The sequence below is a fragment of the Dryas octopetala genome, chromosome 5 (genome assembly GCF_963921425.1).
Source record: "Dryas octopetala chromosome 5, drDryOcto1.1, whole genome shotgun sequence".
In the NCBI taxonomy this organism is placed as follows: Eukaryota; Viridiplantae; Streptophyta; class Magnoliopsida; order Rosales; family Rosaceae; genus Dryas; species Dryas octopetala.
In genome coordinates this window covers 15,627,160-15,650,735 of record NC_141370.1, presented here as the reverse complement: position 1 = coordinate 15,650,735, position 23,576 = coordinate 15,627,160, and the positions used below count along the sequence as shown (strand labels likewise).

The following is a 23,576-nucleotide window of genomic DNA, read 5'->3' as shown; positions in this document are numbered from 1 at the left end:
CAAGGATTGAAAAAAGATGGTGTATGCGTGGCACTCTATGAGAGCTGTTGGGACTTGGGGCCCACCATTCACTGTGTTTGATCCATGATAATTATGATATGATAGCTTATGCATACATAATCGGACATTTATGCATGGGAGGGTGGGTGGGCTGGTACCAACTGCACCATTGTTTAAATCTTGAAAGGGGTGTGTGCCAGTCAAAGTCCATCACCAAAAATGATAAAAGCCCATGAATATTAAATCCAACAAAGAAATTATCCCCAACTCCATGGGTGGTTTGAATCTTGAAGAGGGTGGATGCCACTCAATCAGCATTGAGCAAATGATACAAGGCTTAAGTCCATATTAATTCTGAGTTAAAATCCTACATTTGGAGTTCTAAACTTTGTATGACAATATATATGAACCAGGGCCTCTCACCATTGTTAATTTTGGATGGATGCTCTAACTTTTACTAATTCCAACAAATTTTTTTTTTTCTTTCAAAGAAGGTTAACCCTGGAGAGAGGGAGAGGGCAAGAGTTAGAATCAAACTCTCACCACAGATATGTTCAGTGTGGGGTTAAATGCTCTACCATTTTAAAATGATACAGATCATGCAATGACAAAAAATGGCGTAACATATTCTACCAAACACATAATACTACCAACGAGCACTGGTGAAAAGAGAGGAAATTCAATAAAGAAAATGATGCTTAATTTTTTTTTTCCTTTTACCTATGAAAATTCATTTCATCAAGGCATGATTCCTTGTTTAATTAGAGTGTATATATTTTCATTAATTTTCCATATCTACTATGGGGAAGGGAACCATTACAGAGGTGAGAAATGAGAATAGCAAATTCAAGTTTTCAAGTTAACCAAAGGTTGAGTTTTTGTACCAAGGCAACAAATATGAATACCATTAATACATACAAGAAAATAGTTACAAAGATGACATATATCCACAGCTCATCTATAGTACAACACCAAAAAAGGCCTTGATGGGAAAAAATATGGGGGATGAAAATCTGGAGTGGCTATGTCTTTCAAAGGAAGAATTTTCAGAACCAATTATTTGGAATTCTTGGTATTTTTAGCCCTTACCTCATCAGCTGCTTGCTTAGCAGCAGCCTTGGCTAAGGTGGTGGATTTGAAAACACTTTTTGGGTTGAGTGCCTTCCGGATCTTAAAAACAGTCCATGCAGTTCCTATGGCATGTCCTGCTGCATCAAGCCCGTCGTTCGTGGCCTGACCTGCTTCTTCACCATACCTGCAGGACAGACATACTCCAACTTTTACACTATTAGAAGCATAAATACCATCCATTTACTGAATCTCTAAAATCACAAAGTAGGCCATTAACTATTGCAACGTAAAAGATGTGGACAGAACACCCCTTTATTATTCCAGCAACAAACATAAATTGGGTATAAAACTGGGGTTAACTTCATTTCCTGCTGCATTACTCTAGTGTTCTGCAACTGGTGAAACTTACCTGTGAGAAACAAGCTCGGTTGTTACAGTAGATGTCGTTTCCATGACATTTTTTCCGGCTACTTCGACAGCATCACACACCTTGGCTAGTTACAAGAAAATATAAACAATTCAAACACTAAAAGAATAAAACAGAACGTATTAATGGACAATTCGGGTCAGATCTGGAAATCACCAGTAAAGAAAAATATCTAAGTAGACATGTTGCAACCCTAGTCTACCACAACAACAAACAAGTTCTACCATCTGATTAAAATACAGTCATATAATGATTACAGAAACAGTAAAGACAGTGAATAGATCATCTATGATTGCATGTTTGTAGATTAATCTACATTCCAGTCCAATCAAATATAGTTATATCTTAACATTGTTAGTAAAATGCACAGTAACTGACATCCCATAATGATAAAAAGATCTTTGTAGCTGCAACCGAATTCCACCCTTTTACTAAGGGCAAAAAGAAAAGTGTGTTCTGGAATTATACGACGAAATAGATTATTTCACCACTCTTATAATCTATAAACCTGCTCACCAACCCTGGCAAGCATTGCCATGACATTAGGAGACCAAACTTTCCACTCTAAGCAGCATTAAAATGACACATCACACATGTATAGGCAATCTGTCTATCATTCTGAATGGAAATACTTATGAAATTAAGATAAGGAGCTGCAAGATACAGAAAGTAAAAGGAAGGTTTAGTATCATCTGTTATTAAATAAGCATAAAACCAAGGAATTCAGATGATCAACTTACAAAATCCATCCAGCGATGCTAGCAAAATTTCCCCAGGCAGAAGGCCAAAGAATTTCTTTCCCATTTTGGAATTTACCACCGAACTTGTGAAGAACCCGGAAACTTTTAAAACCCCACAAAGAACACCAGCTGCTACTTTCTGTGTCGTTTTGCTCACTCTCTTAACCCTGCAGAAATAAAAAAGCTTAGGTTTTGCTAAAAATCATTCTACTGTAAGAAAAAGAGAAAAGTTGTTGCAAGAAGTTCATAGACAGATTTGATAGAACAGTAAAAGCATGTCCAGACATTCTGTGCGACTAATATTGACCCTGCATCCTACAATAACATATGAATGTAAAGGACCCAAGGTCTAAATTTTTTTGGTCAAACCAAGGTCCAAATAGGGATAATGGATTTATGGGAATGACGGTAAGTATGAAAGCAAATTCTTTTTTTTTCTTTTTTTTTTTTGGTAAGCACATTCATTGTTTTCCAGTAATTAAACTGCCTCAAAATTTCTCCAGTTTCAATGAAAATGTGCATTTTAATTTACAAAACAAACCTTTCTATTTCCATGAACTATATCACAGTGCCCTTAGTATTCCTCATAAAAAACAACAACCAGAACAAGTTATTTAACATTATAATTCAGAAACAGAGAAACAGGACAAATGCATACATCAAAAACCCATAGAACATGTGAGACAAACAATCCAAAGCACAAGTACGGACAATAACGCAAAACATAAAGGCAGAAACTTAAACAACAAAGCAATGCTCGTTCGTTGTTATACCTCTTAATCCTCTTCATGGTTTTGGGACTGACTTCCTTATTCGAACACGGGTCCATCTTCTTCTTCATAACCTCATTCCCCCATTTCAACCTCTCCACCGTCACTTCGCCGCACCACAATATTCCCTTAATCAGCTGCCCCGACCCGGCTGCAATCAACTTGGCAGCAATCCCATTATAGTCCTCCACATTGGGGGCCAATGTGGTCCAATACGCTGCGCTACGCTCCTCCATCTCCTTCTTCTTCCCCGAATTGAAGTCCTCCGGCGAGGTCTCCAATGCCAGCGAATCGTCCAACGCCTCCCCCTTCTTCTTCGCCATGTCCGAAACCTTCTGCACCGAAAAGCTACAGTAATCCTTCAAAATCAAATCCAATTGCTTCACCAATTCCTCTTGCCCTTTCGACGCAATCGTCAACCCGTAATTCAAAAAATTATCCGAAGCGTCCGCCTTCGGGTCCTTGCTCGAATCCGACCCGGACCCCTGGTCCGGGGCATAGAGCGAGAAGAAGTAATGCGAGTCGTCGAGCTTCACGGCGGCTTCGTCCTTGGCCAGCGGCCACTGGATCTCATCCCCGACTTGAGCGAGGACGGCGACGATGTCGGTGCCTTGGAGAATGCGAAGGATGGTGAAATCGCCGGAGGCGAGCTCGACGCTGTAGTGCTTGTCGATGAGGTTGACGATGGCGCCGGGGATTTCGATGAGGACCTCTTCGGTGGCCACCGGCGGAGCCGAGGGGGGTTCTCGGCAGGTGGGGCTCTCCGGGAAGAGGTTCTCGACGAGGTCCTTCATGTCGAGGGAGGGGTAGAGGTTTTGGGACGATGAAGAAGAAGAAGAAGAAGGGTTAGGGTTCGAGGGGGCTTCTGGGTTTGATTGGATCACCTCCGGGTACAGGGGCTTAGTAGCCATTATTGCTTTCGTTTTGCTGTGAAATCGAAATCAGAGAGAGAATAAAGGCGATTAGGGTTTGCTTAGAAATCAAGGGAAAACGAAGGAGATGATGGGACCTTGGCGTTCGGGCTTCTTTTTCTTGGACATGGTGATCGGAGTGAAATGACACGTGGCAAGTACGGTACTTCCACGTCGGATATGCGGTAGACGGAGCTATAAATTAGCCTTAACTGTCTCGGGACCTTCCCGCGCTTTTACCGGTTAACGACTTTTTGGTTTTTTGTCCTCTACAACGACAGTTGACGAGAGTGGAAATTTTCCACCTGTTTTCTACTCGGATTCAACATATGGGCAGACGTCCAAGGCAAAATTTTTTTGGCGCTTCTCAACGTCAACGACCAGCTTGTACACATTACTCATCAACTCTCAGTTTTGGCTTGTTTGAATAATTGCTTTGCATTTGCATGTTGTTCTTCCTTCGAAATTCTTTCTTTAGCTTCTTTAACATGAGCTGTAATTTTTGTCATTCACATTCATTTCTGATGAATTTTTAATTCGTGATGGACTACTACAAATTAAGTTGAGCTCTGATACCAATTGATGCAGTAGTGACTTACTGTTCTCAATCTAACCACGTCAAAGAAAAATAGCAATGCAAACTAACCCTTTTTTTATATTAAAAATGTTGTCTTTCATTGTTGCACAGTTGCACTACAAGTCTACAATATTACTTGTATAGACAACATAAAAAAACTAGAATCTACTTAGTACAAGCAAACTTTAGGGGGAGTGATAATTTGAACTTGAGATCTCTTTCGACAGTAGAAAGATAGATACCATTATCAATAATTAGTTGGTTAAATATTTCATCTCAATTCTCAAATAATGAGAAAAGTAGACACACATGATGTGTGTACATCTTTTACATGGAAGTTTTACTCTATACATTATATATCTTGCTAATTGATTTTGGGTTGGAGGGCGATTCTCATATCCAGACTCACGTCATCCCAATTTGGTTTGGATTCAATTCTATACGGAAATTCTTTACACCAATCATATCCAGGAAGCTTGTCTAGATAGATTCTATACGAAAATCTGGATCCTATATGAGAATCTTTTACACGTGAAAAACTTCTTGTATAGCATTGGCATAAAAGATTTTTATATAGGATCCCACAAAATGTTATATACATTATATAAAATAATTATGAATACATAGTTCTATTTACAAATTCACATCCAACTTACAAGTAACAAGTGTATTTAGAAGATGAATATGATTCTATGAACATGCATAAAAAAGTTGTATAAAAGCAAAACTTGTTAGACAATTAAAATGACAATTCAGAGAATCAGAAAGGTATCATTCTAAACCATTTGGCAGGAGAAGATTTCCATATAAAACACCTTTTGTTTAATAACAAATTGTGTTTACCAAAAACAGCATACAATACAGATCCCGCCATTAAATTTTCACACCTCTTCTGAGATTTTAGCAAATCTGCAAATGGAGCTCTCTGCAGTAACTTCTACGGACCACGCTCCCTTCTCACTCCCTCCGGCTATAAAAGGAGAACTCAAGCCAAGGTCGATCTCATTTGTCTTCGTCCACCAAGAAATCACAGTCACAGTGATTTGAGGGTTTGAGAATGGGAAAGCTGACCACTTTAGCCTCAGCTTTTCAGTGTGTGCTTGTTGTTGTTGTTGTTTGTTTCTGTAAGGAGGCCGTTAATGGCGGTTATGTGAAGTACAACACAGGGAGTGGTGTAGTGGCAGGCAAATTGAATGTTCATTTGGTTGCACATTCACACGATGATGTCGGATGGTTGAAGACGATTGATCAGTACTATGTTGGATCAAACAACAGCATTCAGGTCATATATAATCAAATTTATGAACATGTTATTGATGGAGTAATTACTTGAATTACTAATTAATCAATGAAATCTGTTAATTTGTTGCGCAGAGTGCCTGTGTTGAGAATGTGTTGGACTCTGTTGTCGAATCGTTGCTTCGTGATCCGAATAGGAAATTTGTGTTTGCTGAGATGGTAGGACACTAAGCTATATTGTAAAAAGTTTTTACAATATGTAAGTATTGGACTCTGTTTTCACTTTTCACTTCCTCTGTTTTCTAATTGAATTTAGTATAAATCTTAGGCCTTTTTCCAAAGATGGTGGTTAACACAAAGTGTGGAAACGCAAGAAAGCGTGCGAAAACTAGTAGATGCTGGGCAGTTAGAGTTTGTGTATGCCACTAGCAATGAACTTGTATATTTGTGTTTACATCTTTTGATCAATTATAAGCATTTGTATGTATATGTCTATACGTAGAAATGGTGGTTGGTGCATGCATGATGAAGCAACATGCCATTACATAGACATGATTGACCAAACAACTCTTGGTCACCGCGCAATAAAGGAGCAGTTCAACAAGGCACCTCGTGCAGGGTGGCAAATTGATCCATTCGGACACTCAGCCGTGCAAGCTTACTTACTAGGATCTGAGGTACACAATTTGTTAAATTTAACCAGCAATGCTTCATCATCTTACTACATTGATTATGTTTTCATGCATGTTTTTGTAAACTAATTAGAGTACTAATTCTAATGTGCAAGTGCAGTTTACATACTTGTTCCTCTACCAGAATCTTAACTTTACTTCTGATTTCGAAGTCATAAGGCTCAAACCGACATATTTGCATTGCTTATACTTTTAACATGTTGGTTTGTATACTGACACAGTTTGATTCCTACAATATTCTTGCAGCTTGGTTTTGATTCTGTACATTTTGCAAGGATTGATTATCAGGACAGAGAAAAGCGAAAGGAAGATAAGTCTCTTGAAGTTATATGGCGTGGATCCAGAACTTTTGGTTCCTCATCTCAGGTTTGGAACTACAACTCCTGCTATGTTACCCTTTTTCTTCTTTATTCAACAATATATTTTAATGCTTACCATCCAAATGTTCTCTGTAGATTTTCGCCAATGCCTTTCCTGTTCACTATAGTCCCCCCCATGGTTTCCATTTTGAAGTACATGATGACTCAGTCCTTGTCCAGGTTCTAATTACAACAAGAGTAACTTTTCCCAGTTCCCATTACACGTTAGATGTTCTTGCTGAGTGTACGTATAATCTAATTGGTTGTATGAAAAAACTGCAGGACAATCCTCTACTTTCTGACTACAATGTTGAACAGCGTGTTAATGATTTTATTAATGCTGCAATTACCCAAGTAAACTCTTCATTCCTTGAACTTTATTTCTTTTTAATCTTATCTTCTAGCTATGGAGTTTGTGTTCCAAAAGGCTCCTTGTAATTTGCTGTTTAAAAATTCATTTAGCTAAAGTTGAAGGCTGAATGCTCGAATGATCTTTATCTGCAGGCAAATGTGACAAGGTCAAATCACATTATGTGGACAATGGGTGATGATTTCCAGTACCAATATGCTGAATCTTGGTTCAAACAAATGGACAAATTAATTCACTATGTTAGTAAGGTGGAGTGTAATCAGAAACATCAAACTATTATGAGGGTTTCAATTTTGAAGTTCCATTATTGAGCTTATTGTTATTTTCTCCCTTTCATTTTAGTTTATAAGAATTCCCTTTTTTTTAAAAGGAAATGATGATCACTCTTATTAATTTAAGGAGCTGTTATTGGTTTTTAACTAGCTTTGGAGCCTCATAATCTTATGCATTATCAAGTGTGTTATGTTTTTAGGACGGTCGAGTAAATGCCTTGTATTCTACACCATCTATCTATACTGATGCTAAAAATGCAGTAAATGAGTCGTGGCCACTGAAAACTGACGATTATTTTCCGTGAGTATTATTCTCTTCTTTCCCTCGTTAATTTGTTGACAAAACAGGTTTTATTGACTTAATCTATTGCATACATTGCTTGCCAATGGTTGCTAACAGTTATGCGGATGGGAAAGAAGCTTATTGGACTGGCTTTTTTACTAGTCGCCCTGGTCTGAAGCACTATGTCCGGATGTTGAGTGGATATTATTTGGTATGACATCAAATCAATCTGGCATAGTAATTATCTGTAGTCCGGATCAAATAAAGTGAGAGTCTAGCTTGTCCTTCTTTTTCTGTATACTTGGTATGCTGGAAGACTAAAATCCAGCATCTGATGCATGTGTTCAGTTTCACTGCAATGTTCTTTTGCATTGAATATATAGGTCTTTTATTCATCTTTTCCATGTCACAAAAATCTGTCACCTTGAAAATCTATTGAGAACATAATTTGCGAGGTTACAATCACTGAATATCAGAATACGTGCCATATTGATAGATTCTTCCTATTATCAACTGAGTGGTGTACTGGTGTTAACTTAAAATTTTCTATTTATGTAAAATAGGCAGCACGACAACTAGAATTTCTGGTTGGAAAGAGATCAAATGGTCCCAATACCTTTGGCCTCGGAGATGCTCTAGGAATCGCACAGCACCATGATGCTGTCACTGGCACTGCTAAACAACATACAACAAATGACTATGCAAAGCGCCTGTCTATTGGTGCCTCTGAGGTCTCCAACTAGTATCTCTGTAAATTTGTCCTTCTGAGTTTTCTATTTGTCACTGACACTGTAGTTCTCCTTAAAGGCTAAAATTGTCATATACATGTTATATAACATAATGACATTGTACAGGCAGAAGCTGTTGTCAGTGCTTCTCTATCATGCCTAACAAGTAAATCAGGAGAGCAATGTAAGAACCAAGCACTGACTTTTAGCCAGGTGATGTTTCTATGTGGTTTTAAGCACTTTAAACTTTGAATGAATTGGCGCCACTTTTCTGGCTATGCTAATCTCCTAGAACTTGCATTGGCAATAATCTAGCTCTTCCTGACCCTATGCTGCTATCCGCCCCCTTTAACAGTGTCAGTTACTCAATATCAGTTTCTGCCCTCCAACCGAAGAAGATATTCCAGAAGGGAAGAGTTTGGTAATTTCTTGTTTTTTGGTATCTTGTGGATCATTCTTTGGTGAGATTTCTTTCTTTTATTCTCTTTAATGGTACATTTCAGGTTGTAGTGCCATATAATCCTCTTGGATGGAATCGGACTGAGATTGTCAGGATACCTGTGAGTATATGCTTTGTGTTTAAATTATTTGATAACAAACTTGTCCTACAGTTCCTGCATATTTGAAATAAATTGAGTGTTCGCCTTCAATGTGATTTGAGAATGACAATTTCAACCAGGTTAATGATGCCACTCTTGTTGTTCAAGATGCCTTTGGAAATTATCTTCAGGCACAATATGTGAGTTTGGATAATGTCACAAGAAATCTAAGAAATTTCTATACAAAAGCCTACTTGGGACTGTCATCAAAACAAGTTCCTAAATACTGGCTAATCTTTCAAGTCTCTGTGCCACCACTTGGTTGGAACACGTACTTCGTTTCTAAAGGAACTACCAAAGGTAGATCATAGATGTCCATTCTTTTTCTTTCTCCGCCTTGATAATTCTCATATGTTATTTGGCTTAGTTTTAATTTAATTTCCTATCTACCTTCTACTGTCTAGGTACACTACTTTAACAGATTTTAGATTCTTATGAAGTTCGATCATCTGCTAAAATAGAATAGCCTAAATTATGCACAACTGAGATATGTACTTATTCATCTGCTTTTATATGTACAAAAACTTTTTCAGGGAAAAACAGAAATGGATTTCTCTCTGTGATGGGCAGCCCACAGAATGAGACCATTGAAATTGGCCCTGGAGATCTGAAGATGTCCTTTTCTTTTGCTTCAGGACAACTCAAACGGATGTATAACTCTAAAACAGGAGTAAGTTGTTTTAACATTTCTCAAACATTACCTTGCACAATCATCACTTTCACAGTGTGCTTTTCTGTACATGCTTTGGAAAAGGGTGGGTTTATTTCTTCGTTTTGTAACAATGTGGTGGAGGTTTACATAATCTTTAAATAATCATCATCTGTATCCAGGTTGATGTACCAATTCAGCAGAGCTACCACTGGTATAATTCAAGCTCAGGTGATTTCTATTCCCAGGTGTCCAATCTCTGTGCTAGGGTTGTGAATTACTTAATTACATAATTCAAGTCAAAGGAGTACCTATTGTAGTAACATAAAGTTGTATGATCTATCGAGCAGGTTCTGGTGCATACGTATTCCGGCCTACTGACCCCCTTCCAAATGTTGTATCAAAATCAGTAAGCCTTCTTCTGATATTATCATGTGTTTGCTAAGCTTCATAATTTTCATTGGATGGGATTTCAATATAGAAGAAAGTAATGGAGATAATATTTGGGGTTCACTACTTGTGTACCTTTTTGCTTTATGCTTTTTCTCATAATACTCATATGGTGTTTATACGTTATTTTTGGTGTAAACATGTGTTAGCTTTTATATATTTTGGCCAATAGTTTTTTTTATAATTTGGTCGTTTAAGGTATTTTGTTCATTCTACAGGTACCCTTGAAGGTCGTTCGTGGACCACTAGTTGATGAGGTTCACCAACAGTTCAATTCATGGATTTATCAGGTCACTGGCATATTGTCAATTTTCTATCCCTATTCAGAACTGTTTTGTATCTTAGAACTGTAAATTGCTTATTTAATTGTTTATGTGAGTTTCTACATTCATTAGCAAGCTATATAATACATCATTTGGACCCAAATGAAATATAATGCAGAAGTGGAGATGAAGTTGACTTTATACTTTGTGGGCCTATAGAGAGTGTTGCATCAGCATTGTGTATAGGGTCTTAAAATTTCCACATTGGTTTATGTTGTTTATCAACCACATTTTGCTAAATGAAGGCTTGCATTTGTATATTAGGTCACTAGGGTTTACAGAGACAAAGAGCATGCTGAGGTTGAATTCACTGTGAGTAATATACCTGCCATTTTATTTTGATGAAAGAAGCATCTCACCATTATTTTCATTTCAAATCTGTTCATTATGGCTGGTGGATACTTTATTTATAGCTCTGATGCCTTCTTATTCTGAAGATTGGTCCAATTCCCACAGAAGATGGTTTTGGAAAAGAGGTCATCACTCGAATGACAACAAATATGACCACAGACAAGGTGTTTTACACTGATTCCAATGGAAGGGATTTCATAAAACGGGTAAGTACCATATATGAGTTAGCTTGATATACCTTGTTGACCCATTTCCTAATAGCTTAAGCTGTTGGGGGTTTTCTAACACACTACACCCTTGAGAGCTAAAGATATTGCTTCGTCTCATGGATTCTAAATTCTGAAAGGTTATATAAATCCTGACTTGAATCATGGTTTTGCAGGTTCGAGATTATAGATCAGACTGGTCCCTTTTGGTTAATCAACCTGTAGCAGGAAACTATTATCCAGTAAGTTCACAAGAAAAATAGTTGTTATTTATCTAAGAATTGAATGTTTATTTAAGACTACTGCTTAACTTGGAACTCTATATCTTCATTCGGATGTATTCGAACGCCTATTTTATCTGCCTGTGGCTGTGAATAGAATTTTCCTCTTGAGTAGTTCATATAGAGAATATCAAGCCAAATCATAATTTTGGCTTGAAGATGGTCAATAATGCATTTGTTTAGAGACAAACAGAATAGAATCATTTGAAACAGTTACAACTCCTTCAAATTGCTCCTTATAACTTTGAAGATAAATTGAGAATGTTTCAACCTATTGTGATTGTAGAAATGGTTTGAGCAGTGGTTTTGTTAATGCTAATTATCTTCTTTTTCAGCTAAATCTTGGAATTTTTACTAGAGATAAGAAATCTGAGTTCTCAGTCTTGGTTGATCGTGCCACTGGAGGAGCCAGCATCGAGGATGGAGAAGTAGAGTTGATGCTTCATAGGTTTGATTTCGACGTACTGATTTTCAGCATTCCGGTCAAGCTAGTACTTGCTTTATTGTGTATGTGGACATGCTAATTAATCTGATTTTCCCTGTTTGAACACAAGGCGTCTGCTCTATGATGATTATAAAGGAGTGGAGGAAGCCCTTGATGAAACTGTGTGCATAAAAAATACATGTCAAGGACTAACGGTATGACATTACAAACAACAGTAGTTTCTATTTCATAATTCTAGTTTTCTTAAACTATGCATCATAAAGCACTGGATACATTTTATGTTTTCTCATTATTTTGGTTCATATTTTTTTTTTTTTTTTCAGGTTCGAGGAAATTATTATATAAGCATCAACCAACTAGGGGCTGGTGCTCGCTGGCGCCGGACAACCGGCCAAGAAGTTTACTCACCACTTCTTTTGGCTTTCACGCATGAAGTATGACTTGACTATATTACAGATTGTGTGAAGCATCATAACTCTTGATCTTATAACATATTTGATTGTTCAGAAATTGGAGGATTGGACTGCATCTCATTTGACAAAAGCATCTATCATGGATCCAAATTATAGCTTGCCTCTCAATGTTGCTTTGATTACTCTTCAGGTGACTTGAGATTCACCATTGAATGAATTGAGTGCTTGTTACTCTCTCTCTCTCTCTCTCTCTCTCTCTCTCTCTCTCTCTCTCTCTCTCTCTCTCTCTCTCACCCTTGTTTTACAGGAGTTGGATGATGGAAGCGTACTGCTTCGTCTAGCACATCTATACGAGGTAAAAGAATGATTTTTATTATGCCCCTATACATGTTCCTTTTGAAATGAGCCAAGTATTAATGTGTCACAAACTCAACAGTTAGATGAATCCCATTCTCCATGCCACCATGTTTTTCTCACATCTTTCACCACTGACATAGTCCTCCGGTCCTTATTCAGTTATGTTTTTGGTTTCAATATAATTTGCATTCACTTCTTCCATGTTGTTGCTGTGGTTAGGAGGCTGAAGTTCCTGAGTATTCAAGGTTGGCCAAAGTTGAACTGAAGAAGATGTTTACAGGAAAAACGGTATGTATAGCATCTTTTTAATCTATCACAATAGAAACTAGTGTCCCAATAGATAATTACATTGATTCTGGCTGCACTTTTGTCCTTAATAGCTCATGCATGCTACTCTTCTTTTATTCAAAGAACTTGTATTTATTAGACGATTTGCCTTCTGGCAAATCTGGTTGCTCTTGGTGGAGATGAGGATGATAGGATTTAACTAGTCCTGTTCGCGATTACTATAGTGATTGTTGGTGTTTGAGTACTTTCAGATAAAGGAGGTGAAGGAAGTGAGCTTGTCAGCAAACCAAGAGAAGTCAGAGATGAAGAGGATGAAATGGAAAGTTGAAGGGAACGGCAGAGAAGAAGCTATCCCAATTAGAGGGGGTCCTGTAAATAATTCAACTCTTGTTGTCAAGCTTGGACCCATGGAGATACGCACTTTCTTGTTGAAATTTTAGATAGAGATTTTTCTTCTCGGTATAATTCGACAAAAGAGAGCATTAGTACTTTAGTGAACAATAATACTAGAGACAACAAAATTTTTCTCAATTTTATCACCTATGGCAAGAAACATGGTGAAGTAACTATTGTTTTCTTTTTCATAACAATTTTTTGTTCTGCCTCTCAAATTTCGTAGATATATATATTTTGTCCTTTTTTCATTTCACGCAATCAGGCCAAATAATGTTTAAAATAAAAATATAGATTTACAAAGAAAATAGATGAGAAGATGTAGAATTTCCTCTACCACAATCCAATGATAATTGAATTATATGTTACTTAAATTCAGACATTTTATAATTTTTATGCAATACCTATGCTTTTGATGCATACTGATGATTCACCAGAGTCACAAATAGAATCCAATGAGATAAAATAAGCTTAATTTAGTAAAAAGTGTTATTGCTTTATTTTGTCAAACTATAACAAAGATGAAAAAACACCAACTAAAATTTCAACAAGAAAGTGCGTATCTCCATGGGTACAAGCTCAACAACAAGAGTTGAGTTATTAACAGGGCCCCCTCTAACTGGCGTAGGTTCTTCTTCACCGAGACCCTCAACTCTCCATGTCATCCTCTTCATCTCTGACTTCTCTTGGTTTGCTGACAAGCTCACTTCCTTCAACTCCTTTATCTGAAAGTTCAAACACCAACAAGGCACATTACCAATCACCAACAGGACCAGTTAATCTTATCATCCTCATCATCCACTAGATTGCTATTGCAAACAGGTCGATTCCTCATTGCAAATCCATGTTAATTTGACTCAAAGAGATCTCTAACTAATACAAGTTTTTCAAATAAAAGAAGAGCAACACTAGCTATGAAGGATATAACTTCAGCCAGAATCTATGTAATTCTTCACAAAATTACTGTAGACCCTGAAGCTGTAGTCTCCCTAAATTTTAGAAAATTCTACGGTTTTTTTTTTCCCTAAATTTTCGAACTTGGGACCTCTTCCAAAAAAGTTGAGAGAAGAACTACTAGGACCCATATAGATTTTGACATCCTATATGGTCTACATAAGATTACCTAGGATAGAATGCAGTTGAGAGATTTGCACACAAGACATTGTATGTGAATGTGGACAACTCAGGTATCTATCAGGATCCTAAGTCTACTTCATATACTTTGTACCCTAGAACATAGGTTGGGAAAAATGTACCACAGGCTAAAAAGATGGTGTACATACCGTTTTTCCTGTAAACATCTTCTTCAGTTCGACTTTGGCCAATGTTGAATATTGAGGATCTTCAGCAGCCTAACCAAACCAACTGCATTAAAAAAATGAGTCCAAACTACATTGAGTTCGTGAGGCATTATTGCTTGGCTCATTTCAAAAGGAAACAAAGAAGACCAAAATAATTTTCTTTTTGTTTACCTCATATAGATGGGCTAGACGGAGGAGTACACTTCCGTCATCCAACTCCTGCAAAACTAGGTTGTGTGAGAGGGAGAGAGAGAGAGAAAAAAAATAACAAGCACTCATTTCATTCTACACTGATTTAAATTCACCTGAAGAGTAATCAAAGCAACATTGCGAGGCAAGCTGTAATTTGGATCCATGGTAGATGCTCTTGTCAAATGAGATGCAGTCCAATCCTCCAATTTCTGAACAATCAATTATATGATTCATATATCATAATATCAAGAGCTATGATGCTTTACAGAATCCATAGTTATATTGAAAGTCATACCTCATGGGTGAACGATAAAAGAAGCGGTGAGTAAACTTCTTGACCAGTTGTCCGACGCCAGAGGGCACCAGCTCCTAGCTTGTTTACGCTCATATAATACTTTCCTCGAACCTGCAAAAAATAAGATAACAAAAAAACATACAATACAGAAATATAATAAATAAGCACTAAAATTAATATGAGGCCTTTAAATTTTAAAATGCTTCTGTCCAATGCTTATGATGCATAGAAAAAGAATAGGAACTACTGTTATGTAATATATTACCGTTAGTCCTTCGCATGTATCTTTGACGCACACTATTTCATCAAGGGGTTCACCCACTCCTCTTGAATCATCAGCAAGCATACGCCTTGTGTTTCAAACAGGAAGAATTAGATTAACATGTCCACATCCACAATAAAGTAATTACTTGACCTGAATGCTGAAAATCAGTCTGTCCAAATCAAACCTATGAAGCATCAGCTCTACTTGTCCATCTTCAATGCTGGATCCGCCAGTGGCACGATCAACCAAGACTGAGAACTCAGATTTCTTATCCAAAGTAAAGATTCCAAGATTCAGCTGAAAAGGAAGATGACAAAACCATTAATAAACTGACCACACCATTTTTACCATGAGAATAGGTTGGAACATTCTCAGTCAATATATGTGTGTTTGTGTACACACACACACACACACACTAAATGTCATGCGAATTAGTGTGAAGAAAATTACCGGATAATAGTTTCCAGCTACAGGTTGATTAACTGAAAGGTTCCAGTCTGATCTATGATCTCGTACCTGCAAAACCATGATCCAAGTTAATGTTAACAGCGTTGGCACCCAACTTCGGACCAAAGTGAGATTTCATATCTATAATTCTATACTTATAATTTTCATATTTCTATATGAATGTTAGAATATAAAATTTTTAACAGTTCTAACTTTGGAATTGTAAAGCAACAAAGTTTATCATGGTATAAAAGAAGTAGAGCTTGAATTTAAATTCCTACAATTGCAACCTCCCAATATAAGTTGAATTCCACATGTTTCGCTCTCTAATGGTGGAGAAAGGTCCAGATGTGAGGGGGAGCATTAAATTATAAAATATTGGTCGGTAAGTTTTTGGAACAATGGGAACCAAAAAACTTCATCCATCTGTAGAATATTAGTGTCGTATGAGAAACTCATATATATGAAGTTACCCGCTTAATGAAATCCCTTCCATTGGAGTCGGTGTAAAACACTTTGTTTGTTTCCATGTTTGCTGTCATTCGCGTGATGACCTCTTTTCCAACACCATCCTCTGTGGGAATTGGACCAATCTTCAAAATAAAAATATTTCAGAACTATTTGATTTGATTCTAGCAAGATAAAACTATATTTTTTTACATCCAGTAAAAGCATTCAACAGCCATGATGAACAGAGTTGATTTGAAAATAAAGGTAAGACCTTTCTTTCATTAAAAAAAAAAAAGGCAGGTAGACCACTCACAGTATATTCAACTTCGACATGATCTTTGTCTTTGTAGAGTCTAGTAACCTAATAACAAATGCAAGCCTTCATTTAGCAAAATGTGGTTGGTAACAATATAACCAATGCGGAGATTCTAACACCCTATACAAAATGGTGATGCAACACTCAATATATGTCTACAAATTCTAAAATCAATTTCATTTCCACTTCTGCATTATATTTTAATTGGGTTCAAATGGTGTATATATCTTGTCAATGGATGTACAAACTCACATAAACAAATTAAATAAGCAATTTAAGGATCGCAGGAAAAAAAAGAAAAAAGAAAAAAAGAAGAAGAAGATAAAAACAGTTCCAACCAGGGATAGAAAATTGACAACATGCCAATGACCTGATAGATCCATGAATTGAACTGTTGGTGAACCTCATAAACTATTGGTCCAGGAAAGACCTTCATGCGTACCTGTAGAATGAATAAATACTTTAAAATTTGGTAGTGAAGAACCATGTATTGGTGTTCATGTGTTTTAGCTTGATATTGTTATGAAATGTGACCAATGATGTATAAAAAGCAAAAACACGCTATTGGCCAAAACACCAAAAAGCTAATGCACGCCAACACCAAAATTAACGTATTAAACAAATTTTTGATCTAACTTTGGAAATTTTTGTAAGCTGTGTGTAGAGACACGGTGAGCACCAAATGAGAAAATGTAGATTAGGAAAAAGGGATACAATAGTGGACACCAAACAGTATCTCTCAATTTTTTTTCTCTTCCATACTGAAAATCCATTAAATTTTGAAGCTTAGCAAGCACATGATAACACGCAAAAGAAGGCTTACGAATCTTGACACAACAGTTGGAGGGGAGCCATTAGGCCGAAATATGTATGCACCAGAAGCTTGCTGGGTAGATCATATAAGAAGGTTAGTTCAGTAGGCCCTTCATCAACTTCAGTTACGTAATTAGATAAATCAAAATCCTAGCACAGAGGTTGGACACCTGGGAATCGCTGTCACCTGTGCTTGAACCATACCAGAGGTAGCTCTGCTGTATTGGTACATCAACCTGGTAACATAAGATTATGAATTAAGGTTGGTGTAAGTCTCCACCGCATTCTTATGAAATAAAGAAGTAAACCCACCCTTCTTTTGTGCAGTTTGTAAATCTAAACCTATGTCAGTTACACAGGAGTTCTCTGAATTTTTAGTTATAAAACTTGTCTTGGAGAAAAGATTGCATTACACAGAAAATAAATAACAATCTTCTAAAATATGTACAGTAAAGCACACTATGCAAGGGAATAACTAACAGTCTGAGGAATAAAAATGATTGTGCAAGGCTACTGTTTGAGAAATGTGAAACAACTTACTCCTGTTTTAGAATTATACATGCGATTGAGTTGTCCAGAAGCGAAAGAGAAGGACATCTTCAGATCTCCAGGTCCAATTTCAATGGAGCCATTCTGTGGACTGTCCCACACAGAGAGAACTCCACGTCTTCTTTTCCCTTCAAAAGTTTGGGCAAATAAAAACAGATAAATATGTACAGGTCTCAGTTGTATATAATTTAACGTCATTCTATTTTAGCAGATGAGCTTCATAAGAATCTAAAACCTGTTTAAGTAGTGTACCTAAACAGTAGAAGATAGATAGGAAATAAAATTAAAAATAGTCAGAAAACATTTGAGAATTTCCAAGGCCCAGAAGGAGTGAGAAAATTAATGGACACATACCTTTGGTAGGTCCTCTAGAAATGAAGTACGTGTTCCAACCAAGTGGTGGCACAGAGGCTTGAAAGATTAGCCAGTACATAGGGAATTTTTTTGATGACTGTCCCAAGTAGGCTTTTGTATAGAAGTTTCTTAGATTTCTTGTAACATTATCTACCCTTACATATTGTGTCTCAAGGGACTTTCCAGAGGAATCTTGAACAACAAGACTGGCATCATTAACCTGGTTGAAATTGTCACACTCAAATAATAAGGAAGGGAAAACACTCAGGGAAGCTTGTTAACAAATGAGAACCAAAACTTGCTTCCCTAGAAAGCTAGAAACCCCAGATTGGCTCTAAATTTCTTAAATAAGAACAACAAACGCAATTTTAAATTTTCAATGAAGTAATAGTGACAAGCATTTAAAGTGATTAAAAAGCAACTGTTCTGATACCAAGGAATATGTTCAGAAAGGAATTTCTGCTCCTGTTGCATAAAGTTGATGAATTTTCATTTCAAACTCCAGCCTCATTTCCACTAACACATTGGAGTCCTAGAAAACCTTACTACTCTCACTTATAGGATTCCATCATGCACAGAAAAACCATCAGACCTGTCTTTTTTTTTGAAATAAAAAATTGTAATGGACACTAATTCTAGCTTCTTACAAAGATATTGATTCCTATGTTTTTTCCTTGCCTTCCATTCATCCACTCAACATTCTAACTTCAGTTAGACTCCATTTGTGGGCATATGTATACTGATGCTAAGCATGCAACATAAAGCAGAGTTAACCTGATAGTCATCTTAAAATATTGTATTGTATGCTGAACTAACATATGCATGGACACAAGGTTATAAGAAAAAACAAAAATAGAGAGAGAGAGAGAGAGAGAGAGAGAGAGAGAGAGAGAGCAAACTACACTATGATAGCATAAACTAAACACAAAGCACATACTCACAGGTATCCTAACAATCTCAGTCCGATTCCATCCAAGAGGATTATATGCCACAACAACCTGAAATTTACATTTAAATAGAATGAACAAAAAAAATTCTCACGAGTGTATTATTCATAGGTAAATTAGAAAAACAAGAAAAATTACCAAGCTCTTCCCTTCTGGAATATCTTCCTCTGTTGGAGGGCAGAAACTGATGTTGAGTAATTGGCACTGTTTAAGAATCAAAAGAGGGATTGAGAAGGAAAAGTAGCTTTAAGCCAGGAGGACCAACTAGATTATTGCCATTTTATATTAAATAATACAAGTTTTAGAAAATTATTGGTATATCCAGAAAAATGGCACCAATTGATCCAAAAATGCTATGAACCATAATGAACTATCACCTGGCCAAAAGTCAATGCTGGTTCTTCACATTGGTCTTCTGACTTGTTTTTAGTCAAGCACGATAAAGCAGAACTGACAACAGCTTCTGCCTATAAAACGTCCTTATGTTAATAAGATATCTTAGACAAATTTAGCATGCAAGAAGAATAACAGTGTCAGAGAAAATACAAAACTCAGAAGGAACAAATTTACAGAGAGACTAGCTGGCGACCTCAGAGGCACCAATGGACAGGCGCTTTGCATAGTCATTTGTTGTATGTTGTTTAGCAGTGCCAGTGACAGCATCGTGGTGCTGTGCAATTCCTAAAGCATCTCCAAGGGCAAAGGTATTGGATCCATTTGCTCTCATTCCAACCAGAAATTCTAGTTCTCGTGCTGCCTATTTTATACAAATAAAAAATTACAGTTAACACCAGTACACCACTTAGTTGACAAAAGGAAGAATAGATCCTCTCCATATGCAGTGACTGAAACCTGGCAGTCCATGTTCTCAATAGATGTTCAAGTTGATAAATTTTTGTGACAACATGCCAAAGATGAATGAACTATCTTAAGACTATTTCCATGGCATGAAATGACAAAAAAACCAATAGATTCAAGGCAGAAGTAAATTGCACTTAAAACTGACATCACTAATCAGATGCTGGGTCCTAGGCATCCAGCATATCAAGTGTACAGAAATGGAAGACAAGACTTTCGATCTATTTCATCCCGACTATGGATAATTACTAAGGCGGATTGATTCAATTTCATACCAAATAATATCCACTCAGATCCCTAACATATCGCTTCAAACCTGGGCGACTGGTAAAATAGCCAGTCCAATAAGCATCTACCCTATCTGCATACCTGTTAGCAATCATTGGGCAAACAATGTATGCAATAGATTAAGTCGACAAATCCTGTTTTTTAAACACAGAGGGAATGGAGAGAATAACACTCACGGAAAATAATCATCAGTTTTCAGTGGCCATGACTGATTTGCTGCATTTTTGGCATCAGTATAGATAGATGGTGTAGAATACAAGGCATTAACTCGACCATCCTGAAAAATTAATACCAAAAGAAGAAGTCATGATGAAGGCCTTTATTATATATCAAAATGAAAGGAAAAAAGTATCAATTAGCTTAATGATGGAACTTCAAAACTGAAATTTTGATAACTAGTATGATCTTTCTGATTAAACTCCACCTTATTAACATAGTGAATTAATTTGTCCATTTGTTTGAACCAAGATTCAGCATATTGGTATTGGAAATCATCACCCATTGTCCACATAATGTGATTAGTCCTTGTCACATTTGCCTGTACATTAAGATCATTCAAGCTTTTATCACATGCATGCTTCAGCCTTCACCATTAGCAAAATGAATTGTGAACAGAACTTTACAAGGAGCCTTTAGGAACAGATAAACTCCATTGCTATAAGATAAGATTAAAAACTAAATAAAATAGAACAAGGAGCTAAGTAAGAGTTTACTTGGGTAATTGAAGCATTAATGAAATCATTAACACGCTCTTCAACATTGTAGTTGAAAATAAGAGGATTATCCTGCAGTTTTATCATTTAACAGATTAGATGATGCATACACTGAGCAAGAACATCTAATGTTTAATGGGAAAAGTTACTCTTGTTGAAATTAGAACCTGGACAGGAATGAAGTCATCATTGTTTACTTCAAAATTGAAACCAGGGGGCGGACTATAGTGGTATGGAAAAGCATTGGCAAAAATCTACCAAAGGACCAAGGCAGTCGTTTAGTAAACACTAAATTACATTATTAATTAAGAAGAAAATGGGTAGCAGCAGGAGTTGCAGTTCCAAACCTGAGATGAAGCACCAAAAGTTTTGGATCCACGCCATATAACTTCAAGAGACTTATCTCCCTTGCGCTTTGCTCTGTCCTGATAATCAACCCTTGCAAAATGTACAGAATCAAACCCAAGCTGCAAGAATATTTTGAAGAATCAAACTCTGTCAATATTTAACCAGAATTATGGAATACAAACCAATATGTTAAAATTATAACTAATGTAAATGATGTTAGTTATGACTTCAAATTCAGAAATAAAGCATTACTGATTAAATTTCACCAACAGTGTACCTCGGCTCCAAGTAAGTAACCTTGCACGGCGGAGTGCCCGAATGGATCAATTTGCCATCCCGCCCGGGGTACTTTGTTGAACTGCTCCTTTATTGCACGGTGGCCTAGAGTTGTTTGGTCAATCATGTCTATGTAATGGACCGTTGCTTCATCATGCATGCACCAACCACCATTTCTACACATAGACATATACATACAAATGCTCATAATAAGTTAGAGATGAAAACACAAATACAAGCCAAAAAAATTGATTGCTAGTAGCATACACAAACTCTAACTGCCCAGCATCTACTAGTTTTCGCACGATTTTCTGTGTTCCCACACTTTGTGTTAACCACCATCTTTGGAAAAATGCCTAAAATTCATACTAGATTTAATCAGAAAACAGATGGGGGAAAAAAAAAAAAAAAAAAAAGTGAAAAACTCCAACATAATGTAAAAATCTCAGTGGCCTACCATCTCAGCAAACACAAATTTCCTATTCAGATCACGAAGCAACGATTCGACAACGGAGTCCAACACATTCTCAACACAAGCACCCTACACAAAATCAACAAACTCAGTGATTAATTAGTGATTCAAATAATTAATTCTTCCACTAACAAAATATTCATAAATTTGATTATATATGACCTGAATGCTGTTGTTTGCTCCAAAATAGTACTGATCAACCGTCTTCAACCACCCGACGTCGTCGTGCGAATGCGCGACCAAATGAACATTCAATTTGCCTTCCACCACACCACTCCCTGTGTTGTACTGCACATAACGGCCATTAACGGCGTTGGTACACAAACAAACAGCAGCAGCAACAGCAATAAGCGCACACTGAAAAGCCGAGGCTGAAGTGACCGGCTTTCTCATTTTTCAGAGCCTAAAAGTCGATCAAAAGCGCTTCTCTGAAAAGCTCCGATTTTGTAGAAGCAGTGGTGATGACTGATTGTACCTACTTGTTAGCTCCGCTGTGATTGCGAGGACAAAGGAGACCTCCTCGGTTTCTCCTTTGGGATTGGTTGGCAATGGCCGGCCTAATTTTATAGAGAGAAGAGCGTCCGTACGAGTTGGTCTATGGACCTCCATTTGCAAGAGAAGCTTGTCAAAGTCTGTGTCTTTGGGTTTTGGAGAATATCAAATTTTTAATTCAAAGGAAGTTGGTGGGATTGTAAACGACTAACGGTCCTATCTGATTTCAGCGCGACTTATTGGCGGTTGGATGTGGATTTGTGTTGTCTTTTCGTTGAAATTGACGGCTATAATTTTCTACTTTGTAAGCAAAGCGCACCGGATTATATCTTTTTATATGAGGAAGGGGAACTTCAATTTCATATCCCTTCCATATTGTAAAGTAAAATACCATGCAAGTTAATTAACTTTTCTTTTGTTATATTAAAAGGAAATCGAATACTTAAGTCATTCTATTTCTAATGCATTATTCCACCCTCTCTCACAAGTCACAACCTAAATGGCTTTGATTAATTAACATTATTTTAATGCACTTCTTACTCACAAGAACTTCTTTAGTAAATCTATTTGCATCTAAAAGTTTGTTCATCACACCTAAAAATTTTAGATGAAGATGGCCATAGGAAGGGGGATGGAGAGGGTAACATGAAAACAAAACATTTTTTTTAGGTCTGATGAGCAAACTTGTAGATGCAAATAGATTTACGATTAAAATTTTGGAAAAGAAAGAAGTTCATGTGAGTAAGAAGTAAATGTTTCCTTTTATGTTACCCTTAATTGTTTGTTTTTTAAAATTAATAAAAAGAAATTTCCTCTTTCTCTCATCCCCTCTCCATAACTATTTATTTGTGTGTAAAACTAAATAGAATAACTAATTTTTAATTTTAAACTTGTTACCAACTAGTTATTAGTTTAGTAGTATTTCTCTTTCCATTCTTAATATTGAAATAGATTCCAAATTTTTACTTTTGTAATTACTTCAAGTGACAAACGTTTATGAGCAGCA

The 23,576-nt window shown here is 36.7% G+C and overlaps 3 protein-coding genes across 9 annotated transcripts; 1 reads left to right on the top strand and 2 right to left on the bottom strand.

The window, feature by feature from the left end:
- Positions 1-873: 873 nt before the first annotated feature.
- LOC147284824 (protein EARLY-RESPONSIVE TO DEHYDRATION 7, chloroplastic-like) lies at positions 874-4,069 on the bottom strand. 4 transcript variants are annotated; one of them, XM_086243178.1, is made up of 4 exons: positions 3,012-4,069; positions 2,239-2,405; positions 1,481-1,565; positions 874-1,255 (listed from the first exon to the last, which is right to left on the bottom strand). In XM_086243178.1, the coding sequence occupies exons 1-4, from the start codon at positions 3,917-3,919 to the stop codon at positions 1,057-1,059; spliced, it is 1,359 nt and encodes a 452-aa protein (XP_086099304.1). In that variant the 5' UTR covers positions 3,920-4,069; the 3' UTR covers positions 874-1,056. The 4 variants fall into 4 exon arrangements, 3 of the variants coding, with proteins under 3 accessions (XP_086099304.1, XP_086099305.1, XP_086099306.1); XR_015122274.1 differs by having other exon boundaries at positions 1,187-1,255; positions 1,481-1,560; XM_086243179.1 differs by having other exon boundaries at positions 1,115-1,565.
- A 1,484-nt stretch (positions 4,070-5,553) lies between these two features.
- Positions 5,554-13,241, top strand: LOC147284823 (Glycosyl hydrolase family 38 protein). Of its 4 annotated transcripts, none has more exons than XM_086243727.1 (29): positions 5,554-5,778; positions 5,871-5,954; positions 6,064-6,152; positions 6,238-6,412; positions 6,674-6,793; positions 6,883-6,966; positions 7,069-7,140; positions 7,291-7,404; positions 7,629-7,729; positions 7,829-7,922; positions 8,275-8,442; positions 8,566-8,652; positions 8,795-8,860; positions 8,943-8,999; positions 9,119-9,338; positions 9,572-9,708; positions 9,870-9,948; positions 10,035-10,096; positions 10,356-10,427; positions 10,725-10,772; positions 10,898-11,017; positions 11,194-11,259; positions 11,634-11,746; positions 11,853-11,937; positions 12,067-12,177; positions 12,251-12,346; positions 12,464-12,511; positions 12,733-12,801; positions 13,053-13,241. In XM_086243727.1, the coding sequence occupies exons 1-29, from the start codon at positions 5,554-5,556 to the stop codon at positions 13,239-13,241; spliced, it is 3,051 nt and encodes a 1,016-aa protein (XP_086099853.1). The 4 variants fall into 4 exon arrangements, with proteins under 4 accessions (XP_086099853.1, XP_086099852.1, XP_086099855.1 ...); XM_086243726.1 differs by having other exon boundaries at positions 9,119-9,344; XM_086243729.1 differs by lacking the exons at positions 5,554-5,778; positions 5,871-5,954; positions 6,064-6,152 and having other exon boundaries at positions 6,239-6,412; positions 9,870-9,918.
- Positions 13,242-13,620: 379 nt separating this feature from the next.
- On the bottom strand, positions 13,621-22,567 carry LOC147284822 (alpha-mannosidase-like). The gene is made up of 29 exons (XM_086243730.1): positions 22,241-22,567; positions 22,064-22,147; positions 21,874-21,962; positions 21,608-21,782; positions 21,330-21,449; positions 21,150-21,236; positions 20,983-21,054; positions 20,694-20,807; positions 20,446-20,546; positions 20,257-20,350; positions 19,713-19,880; positions 19,501-19,590; positions 19,262-19,327; positions 19,118-19,174; positions 18,177-18,396; positions 17,814-17,950; positions 17,444-17,509; positions 17,284-17,346; positions 16,831-16,902; positions 16,458-16,505; positions 16,168-16,287; positions 15,698-15,763; positions 15,432-15,544; positions 15,248-15,332; positions 14,983-15,093; positions 14,801-14,896; positions 14,667-14,714; positions 14,478-14,546; positions 13,621-13,919 (listed from the first exon to the last, which is right to left on the bottom strand). Exons 1-29 carry the CDS (start codon positions 22,469-22,471, stop codon positions 13,731-13,733), a joined length of 3,051 nt encoding a protein of 1,016 aa, XP_086099856.1. The 5' UTR covers positions 22,472-22,567; the 3' UTR covers positions 13,621-13,730.
- Positions 22,568-23,576: the final 1,009 nt, after the last annotated feature.

What these genes read in the sequence shown, in the direction of transcription:
- LOC147284823 (XM_086243726.1), top strand. Translation starts at nt 5,554, where the DNA reads ATGGGAAAGCTGACCACTTTAGCCTCAGCTTTTCAGTGTGTGCTTGTT. An exon ending in TTGCTTTGATTACTCTTCAG is followed by an intron (nt 12,347 to 12,463) that starts GTGACTTGAGAT and finishes CTTGTTTTACAG; the next exon opens with GAGTTGGATGATGGAAGCGT. An exon ending in GTCTAGCACATCTATACGAG is followed by an intron (nt 12,512 to 12,732) that starts GTAAAAGAATGA and finishes TGCTGTGGTTAG; the next exon opens with GAGGCTGAAGTTCCTGAGTA.
- LOC147284822 (XM_086243730.1), bottom strand. Translation starts at nt 22,471, where the DNA reads ATGAGAAAGCCGGTCACTTCAGCCTCGGCTTTTCAGTGTGCGCTTATT. An exon ending in TGTATAATTCTAAAACAGGA is followed by an intron (nt 17,510 to 17,813) that starts GTAAGTTGTTTC and finishes TTATGTTACCAG; the next exon opens with GTTGATGTACCAATACAGCA. An exon ending in CAGGTGACAGCGATTCCCAG is followed by an intron (nt 17,347 to 17,443) that starts GTGTCCAACCTC and finishes TGATCTACCCAG; the next exon opens with CAAGCTTCTGGTGCATACAT.
- LOC147284824 (XM_086243178.1), bottom strand. Translation starts at nt 3,919, where the DNA reads ATGGCTACTAAGCCCCTGTACCCGGAGGTGATCCAATCAAACCCAGAA. An exon ending in ACCATGAAGAGGATTAAGAG is followed by an intron (nt 2,406 to 3,011) that starts GTATAACAACGA and finishes TTATTTCTGCAG; the next exon opens with GGTTAAGAGAGTGAGCAAAA. An exon ending in ACCGAGCTTGTTTCTCACAG is followed by an intron (nt 1,256 to 1,480) that starts GTAAGTTTCACC and finishes TCTGTCCTGCAG; the next exon opens with GTATGGTGAAGAAGCAGGTC.